Source organism: Macrosteles quadrilineatus, unplaced genomic scaffold, assembly GCF_028750875.1.
Source record: "Macrosteles quadrilineatus isolate MER2022 unplaced genomic scaffold, UCM_ALF_1.0 Scaffold_3__2_contigs__length_128488019, whole genome shotgun sequence".
NCBI lineage: Eukaryota > Metazoa > Arthropoda > Insecta > Hemiptera > Cicadellidae > Macrosteles > Macrosteles quadrilineatus.
This window is the reverse complement of record NW_026542596.1, coordinates 101,582,788-101,591,796: the sequence shown is the minus strand read 5'-3', so window position 1 is coordinate 101,591,796 and position 9,009 is coordinate 101,582,788. Positions and strand designations below refer to the sequence as shown.

Below are 9,009 nucleotides of genomic sequence, written 5' to 3'. Positions count from 1 at the left end.
ATTGGACAATGTAATGAAAACTATTGTTCGTAACTCGTCCTAAAATGTTTTTTTGTGACTTAATTGAATTTCCGGACGAGGCTTCCCAAAAAGCCTACTTTAGGGACTAGTAACGAAAACTACTATTTCTTCATACTTTGCCCAAATCAATTTTCTTTTGCAATTCACAGAAATTCTATGGAATGTCTGATTATGGCTTTGCTGGGAAACATGTTTACGGAAATGTATTTATTACGGACATTCTATTTTCTGACGAAGGAAATTAAATAAAAACACGATTAAAGTATGCTCATTGTTGTCAGTGGAAAATTTAGAATATATATTTTTTGCGTGGTGGTAAGTAGACACCCACACTTTATATCAGTAGGGTAATTTGCGCTAAATGCCACTTTTTCTCTAGGTACCGTTATCACGCTTAACCATTGATGACCATAAAATATATATCTATTATGGTACTCAGTCCTTCATATTCATTAGTTTGGGGGCGGAGCCCTGGGTCTCCTTATATTTGCCCCAGAGTCTAATTTGTATGCTTATCTTTAATTTGTAAGTATCTTATTTATTTGTCTTTCTTATAGATCAGCTCTTAATAATTTTAAGACTTTTCTGTATGTTTTGTGTATTCAGATGCATCCTATTTATTTATTACTGTTCCACCGTCTTTAAAACTATTTTAGTAACGAAAAACAGTATTAGTAACATATATTGAAACAAAAAACTGTAGCCACAGATAATTTTGTAAACTAGAATTTTTTCCCTGGAATAAAATAAAAAAACACTTGTACATTTGATGAAAACGAGAAGAAATAATTGGTTTCTCACGTAGCCGCTAACCGGACATAAAACAGAAATGAAAACAGAGTTATATGTTACAGTATAAAAGGTCTACTTGTAGTCTCCATAGATAGTGGTGTACCATTATAATACGTTTTGTTATGTCACATTATGGTTTGTAAAAGGCGTTCTGGATTATTCCAGAACATATCACATGATATCGTTGAGATCCAGAAAAATAACCAAGGGAAAGTGAGAGGTTGATGTAGTATCAAATGTCTTTACATATATCAAGAAAGATTTTCTTTACAAGAAATAAACGTCAATAGCTTCTAAATGAATGTAAATATACACGATGTGGTTTAAATGAGCGAGAAAATAATATTATTTTGGAACTCCTACATAATCTTATTCTATCGTCATAAAAACTTTAGTTTGACACGGAAGAAGAACAGCTACAGCTACCATTAAAAATTCACTTGCGACGAAATAAGGTTCCTACATTCCTAAATTTGTTGGCAAATATGTAAAAGGCAATAAAAATGTGCATAGAGATTAATGAAGACAAACCATCTTCACTGGATCTTAAAAATAATAATTCTTGCTTAACTTACACGTTTTCGTATATATTTTTTTTAAGGTTATTTATTGTGTTACTGTATATTGAGCATGATCTATAAGACTATTTTCTGTACTATGTGTATATACATAAAGAAATTTCATTAAAATACCTTAAGCCTAATGTTTAGTTTAATTATGTAATTTTGTAAGCCATAAATCAAATATTTTTTATTTAAGTATGTTGTACTTTTATTCTATGAGGAAAATGGACTGCCTCATTCTTTAATATTCTTGGAACGCTTATTTTAAGCTTTCTCATTCGTTCGCCCTAGAAGTAAAGTTATGATCTCGTCCATGGAACTCGTAAATATCCACTTTTAAGAGTAATAGCATTCCATTTTTTTAAAGAGTGGTTGTTCTATCTTTTGTAGTGGCTCGATTTTCAGTATTCCTTAAATGAAAAGTGCATTCGCTCTTATGCTTTTATAAAGAACATAAGGTTTGCATTTTTAATATTTTATCAAAGCAAATACAAATACAATTAAAATATGGTTAAAGTGAAGCTTTACTTGTTACTTTATGGTTAGCAAGTTACTCGGTACAACAATGTTATTCGAGTAACTTTAACCTTTCATTGACATTGACCAAGTTTATACCTGATATAAACTTATAATATTTATAGATGCATTACCTTTATAGATCGTTCAAGTTGTTTTATTACCTAAAGAAGGTACGGGAAACTAATCTTACTTTTTAGCTACCTCACTCATTTTCATATTTTTATCTTCCCTCTGTTTCTGATACATTATGTAAAAGGTAATTTTTTACCAATATTGTATATTTTATTTGGGTTTCTTTTATACTGCTGTTGGGGTTTTCCTTAGCGAAGTCACAACTTCAGTCGGTTCGTAGTAGTAGGAAAACCCAAAAGTATATCGGGCGAAGCCGACGGGCAACAGCTAGTAGTTTATAAATATATTAGTGTCCCTGTTGCTTGAATTCGAGCAATTGCAATTGTAATACTTAGTATTACAGGCGTTATCATTTTTCAAAAGCTGATCTTGTTTTTTGTGTTTTCTACAAATATCCTTACTCATAGCCGCATTAGGTTGTCCATAATAACGATTATAAATTCTAAAAAAAAAACACATTATTTCTATTTCTTCTCCTTGGTGGTGTTCTATGACTTTCCTATTTTTTCATCGTTTTCAAATCGGCTCTTTCAATGATTACTAAGAAATGCAGCACAGTGTTAATTCAGCTTTCTTTTTAGTATATCAAATTATCCAGGCTCTCTCGCTTTTTTCCATTGTAATATTTACGCCAACCCAAACTTAACTAGTAAATATTTCATTTCAACCAAGTCAGTAAATGTTTGTAGCAAACTGTTAAATTAGCAAACTTATTGACTGTTAACAATTAACATATCTTCCCACTTATAATTTCTGACAACAGCTAGAGTTTCATGACAATGTTTCCCATGTTAGACTTCTTTCACATCAGTGCGGTGCGGGCCTGGAGAAATACGAAACTTTAAAAGGGCCCCACGGTCTCACTCTCTATTTATTTCCCTAAAAAGAAAGTTTCCTGCACAACTTAACGTTCGCTCTTTCCAATGGCACCAAAAACATGTCAATCGGTTCAGTAGTTTCGGAGGAGTAATTGTCACAAAAAACCTGCTTGCGTATGAAATAAGTAGAGATTTGGTTAAAATAATGTCTAAATCTAAACCGATCACAGGTTCCCTACCGGCCGTCACACTGCTCTGTATGTTTAGTCTACTGCCACCTGGTGGGGAGGTTTCGTAATTTTCAGCTGCTTAAGGGGAGTCAAAGTCGAAATTTTTATTTTTTTTTTACTTTTTACTTTTTATGCCCTTTTTATAGCACAGAATTTCTTCTTTAAAATGGTATACTTACTTTTTTAATTACTAACCTAGAAATGTATAAAAAAATATATTTTCAAAAACATTGCAGTGACGTTTTAAAGGTAAAACTCGTGGACCCTTGGTAGACCCTTGGACGCTTTAATTACAGATTTCTACTTTACTTTTTAGAACTTTAATCGTCATTTTTCAGGACTGGTAAACCATACAGTTGTGAAATTTTTACCATGTAGTCATAGTGACTTATTCTTAACACAGGCATAAGGATTTCATCATAATATGATGATCTTCTACTAAATATATTATCTTTAGTATAAGCCTGTAAAAAAAGTTCAATTTATTTTTGAAATAAATATTTTTTAAATCTATAAAAACCCATAAAATAATTTTTTTTTATTTTAAATTAAAAATATTGTGTCTGTTAATAGTTAATTAGTTAATATAAAAGTATACCAAGTTTCACTATCCTACCTGTTCTAACTCCTGAGAAAAGTGACATTTAGTTGACATTACTAATGATAGGACCTCGGGCTCCCCTTAAGTTTCTTCTTAAATCTCCAAAACTATACAAATTGTATTGATTTCTGAATACTTTTCTCAGTCTGTTTCGTTCCACTGCAGTGTTGTCACCCCGGCCTGTGACCGGTATGGGGTTGAGGAAGCATCATTATGTCACTGTTCTCCTAGCCATTGCTTGTCTTGTCAACTTCGTCACCTCTGGCAGTGTGTCCGTCTGCTTCACGTGAGTAGCCTACTGAGTATGAAACCTATTATCATAGGTGAAATCTTAAGCCTAGAGATTAGAGCGTATCATAGGGCTTGTCTGTATATCGTCACTGGCTTTATGCCTCTTATTCTCTAAATTGATAATAACTACAGGAAACCGTTTTGTTGGACAATTTCATGCAAAATACTATAAATTTTCACGTGACCAAGTAAAAATAAACAATATAAGTGGTACTCTATGATACCATTATATTTATAAAATAGTTATTAATTCATTAGTATTGTTTGTTCATACGTGGACTTAGATTCAAACGAATGTATTCTCTCATAACTTGATAGTATTTGTAATAATATGCAACTATGGAATATTTAATGCACAAATGAATTGTGAATTACGAATTAGTTAACTAACTAGTTATATGAACTAGGTCTGTAAATTATTTCTTGCTTAAAAAAAATTACAAGAGTTTTTTTTTTAATTTGTGCATTGAATTTATGTTGGAAAAAACTTCTCAGAGAAGATAAATAAAAAAAAATTATTTTGTCATAAGCATTTTTAATAGAACAGAATTAAATATAATGAAGATTAATTAGAAATGTATGAATGTCCCTATTTTCATTCGATATTTAGAGTGTTGAATGTTTGGAAATTTTCATGCTACTTATATGCATTAACTTGTTATTACATACGAAGTACTGAGTCTCACGGACGTCCATCAATATGGGCAAAGGGACCCCTCCCACCTTTGAGGAACTACGTCAACCAAATATTTACATCTTTAAAAAATGATACAAAAAACTATAAATTTAAAATACATACAGTAAAACAAATTTAGCTACGAAAATTTGTAAAATAAACTACTGTGTATATTTATTTTAAACATTTTCCGTTGGAGGACTCCTGAACCCCCCTTTTATTGGGGGTTATTCTCTACACGGCAGTCCCACAGTCTCCATCTTATGGAATAGTTTGTTGGTTCATGTTAAGCCCTGTAGTATGTATAAAAATGTGTTCACATATTATGAGTTAAGTCAATATAAAATTATGCACTGTTATATTTTGTATTCCTTAAACAATAACATTCTAAATTGCATATATTGTATTTTTGTTCTATCGTTTCACAACGGATTTTCATGGGAAGCCAAGTAGAGTATTCCCTTTCACCTAACATACCGAGTTATTAATGAGAAATATGCACGAATAGTTCTACAGTTTTCAAGCCTTAAATATTTTTTTGAGCTGACACTAAGCTAATATTTAAATTCGTTGCCAATCAAATTTGTCTAAATAAACTTATCGTTTGGTATTGTAGGCTACTTGTGTTTCATTTACTAGAGTACATCAAGTTCTAGACGGGTATTGCCACTCGTCAAGCCCATGATTAAAGAGTACTGGAATTGAGTAAATTGTTGCAATAGTCTTATGCTGCTAACTATTTACTATAGCTTTGTTGTCTTTGAGAATTACGTTATATTCTATTCTCAAGAGGTATAGTTAGTACCATTGCTTGGGTAATTAATCGTTCGGCTTGCTACAAGCGTACGGCGACGTATTTCACTTCTATTCATCTCAATCGCATTAGAGCGTGAACTCAGGCATATACCGTAAATTACAATCTACTTCATGTGAGTATGATTACTATAACTTTCCAATCTTGAAAAGTCGTGCTTGCAGGATCAAAAAGGTAAATTCTATACAGGTCACATAGTTAGACATATTCTAAATTATAAGAAGAATCTATATAAATGTAACTCAACATAATGTGTAACCTAGATTAAGACACTCTGCATATGCTAGAGTGCGAATGCAAGGTTTTATGAAACACGTTTTATGACTTTCCAGAGAGCTTTGAATCATAAAGCTGAGCACCTGTAAAATTTCATACGTTTTGTGCTTAAGTTTTTTTTTAAACAGTAACAGTCTCTCTTGGTTACTCACGTAATTTTGAAAGTCATAAAATATTTTTATGTTCTATTTCACCTCAATGAACCGAAAATGTACGGCTGAAATTAATTAATTTTGTTATTTACTTGTGTACTATGTATATCATCAAAGCTATCATCATGCCAAATTTCAGCCCAATCCGTACAGTAGTTTGTGCGTGATTGAACTTCAAACACACAACCAAACACACAAACTTTCACATTTATAATATTAGTAAGATTTCACCTCAATGAACCGAAAATGTACGGCTGAAATTAATTAATTTTGTTCTTTACTTGTGTACTATGAGTATAACATGAATGAAAATATGTTTGGTTATTTTAAGCTTTTCCTTGTCATGTTTGTAGGAATTGTGGCCAATGCAAGCAGATGTTCGGTAACTACTTCCACGGCCAAGCATGTGCAGAGTTCTGCCTGGCGACCAACGGTTTCGTCTACCCTGACTGCAACAACCCTGTGACTGTCAAGAACTTCCTCAAAAGACTTCACTAGTCTTCCTTATCAATTATCCTATAAATGTAAAAAAAAACTTCCTCGAAACATTTTACTACCAAGAGACCACTAACAAAACCTATCACTTGAAAAAAGCGTCCTCAAAAGATTGCACAATTTCCCTCGTCAATTATTATATGACTGATATGGGGAATTTTTCAAGAAACTGTAAAACTCGAGACTTCACTGTATACAAATAAGTTTGTCACAAACGTGCACTCGCCAATCTTACCAACCATAGTAACAGCTGAAAAATAATAACCTTGAAGGGACTGAACCAGTTTTCCTCATCAACTATCCTATTACTATCACCTTTCACTTACAAAAGAAAAACTGCACTAATCCCTATCACCATTAGCTTTGAATAGTTTTAGTCTTCACTAGCACTACTATAAACCATTCCTTCGCTGCCAAGAATTTTCTCAAAGTACTTGACCCACCAATGGCATCAACTATCCTAAAGATAGACCAGACACACTCAGCCATTATCCTAAAACTGTTTAAGAACTTCCTAAAAAATCCCGACTATTACCTTTCACCCTTCTGTAAGTAATAAAACTATTTTCAACAATCTCTTCTAGTCTATCGCACCAACATGCTGTAGGCTGATGTCAAAAGTTCGCAAGAAACTATCTCCCCTCACATGTCCTTTAACTCAAGCTGTAATAACCACTTTCACCAAATTCCTTGTAACTCTCAACCATCTCGTCAAGAGACTGTAAATGCATACTCTTAAAATCCAGGAAACTCTCAAGTTGTGCTTGGGAATCTGCACGGGTTAATTTTACTTTCCTATAACTTAGATTTCATAAAGTGATATATTCTCCATCAACCACTCTGACAGCACTCATCACCATTCTGAACTGAAAAGATTGGAAATCCTGAAACTATGACGTAATCCCTCAAAATGCTGCACTAGATCTAGTCAACATTTCAAAACCGTCAAAACTTATACTTGTCGAGACTGTAGTAACTGTTTGCCTATTTATTAATCATTATTTAAGCCTTGAACCATAAAAATACTATTGAAAGGGTGTAGGCCTATCATCTTTTTCAATCTTGCTGTTTAATGATTTTTGTGATAATCTTTATGTAATATCTTTATGTAAAACGGTTTCTGCCCTTAAAGATGTTGCTTTATTAAAAGCAGAACGTTAACAAAATTATTATTGCAATAGGATATAAATTTAACGATTTTGGTTATAGCTTACATTTTAAACATATTCCCTTGGTTATAGTTATTGCTAAGATAACCTCCTGCAAAAATAACTATCTGGTGACGTCATAATCTATTTTGCTCTTTGGTAAACATCAAATAGATGTAATCAAATAACATATTGTAAACGCCTGTGTACAACTATTGAGTGACTTTTGTAACTTAATTTCCAGCAAACCTCATGTAAAGTCTCAATGTATATGGTTTTAAACTTAAACATGGATTTTCAAAGGCTGAATCGATATTGTGAACGTGATCTAAAATTATATTTCCCTTATTTTAACGTCATTTTGGTAATTGGCAAATGATGTTGAGATAAGCAGTAAGGCAAAAGTGTTTTTCAAATGTAAATACAATTTTTAAGTACTAATTAAATCATCAAATGAAGGAATTACATTTTATAATGAACTGTTTAAAAGGATTAAGAACTTATCACCAAGGTGATTTATAGCCATGTTCTAGCTCTGACTATTAATACAACGGTTCTAGTCACTAACACAAGTAAAATAAGCTATGTTTGTATTATTAAAACGATAAAATCTATTTATTAGAATATTTTAGATAGACATTTTTGCCAAACTAAGTTGTACTTTGACTATTAAATCCAATAGTCAATGGTAGTACATGCAACGTACAGCTCGTTTTCATGGTACAACATGTTGTATGGATTTGCAGGTGTAAGAATGCACCATGTGGCCCTAACATATTCATTACACACATACTTGAGACCATACTTGCGAGATTTATAGCGTTTTAAATATGGTCGAGAATATATAATGACTCTATCACTCGTGTTTCGAAAAAGATTATCGCTACACTACAAAGAATAATTATATTTTTAATAAAAATAGACTTGAGAATATTTTTTATGGTTAGGATCATTTCAATACTAATAACATTTTTAGGTAAGACCTTCTATTTTAAGTTCAAATTTACATTGTTGGTTGTTGCAAATTGAAACAGTTGATGAAACAATAACAAAAGTTTGTTTGTGTCGGCAAAATCATTACTTTTGCATCGTAAACATTCTTTTTGCGTAATAACAATGTAATGAGGAATTTTCGCAGGTGATATAACGAAAACGGGTGATTTCACAGTAGTGTAGCGAAAATATATTTTCACTTCATATCATTTTTTGATAAATGAAAAACAAAAGCTAAAAACAGAAGCTATATTTTTTATTTGCAATCATGATATTCGTTTTATATGTGACTAATTTTCCTGACTATTTTACAGGATTTTATAAGGAAGTTAAATATGGACTTTCCAGAAATGTCATTAACATTGAATATTTTTTGTAAATTGATAAAATCATAATAAAACTGTATTCAACTGTGGTGTTTGTGTATAATTTAAATCACTTTTGGTTTGTGTCTGGTTGTGGGGGAAATAATCAACACATACTATATC

At 31.9% G+C, this 9,009-nt stretch overlaps 1 protein-coding gene across 1 annotated transcript; it reads left to right on the top strand.

Moving 5' to 3' along the window:
- Positions 1-3,826: 3,826 nt before the first annotated feature.
- On the top strand, positions 3,827-6,763 carry LOC128991139 (eclosion hormone-like). Its single transcript, XM_054413901.1, has 2 exons — positions 3,827-3,962; positions 6,239-6,763. The coding sequence occupies exons 1-2, from the start codon at positions 3,868-3,870 to the stop codon at positions 6,381-6,383; spliced, it is 240 nt and encodes a 79-aa protein (XP_054269876.1). The 5' UTR covers positions 3,827-3,867; the 3' UTR covers positions 6,384-6,763.
- The last annotated feature ends 2,246 nt before the right edge of the window (positions 6,764-9,009 follow it).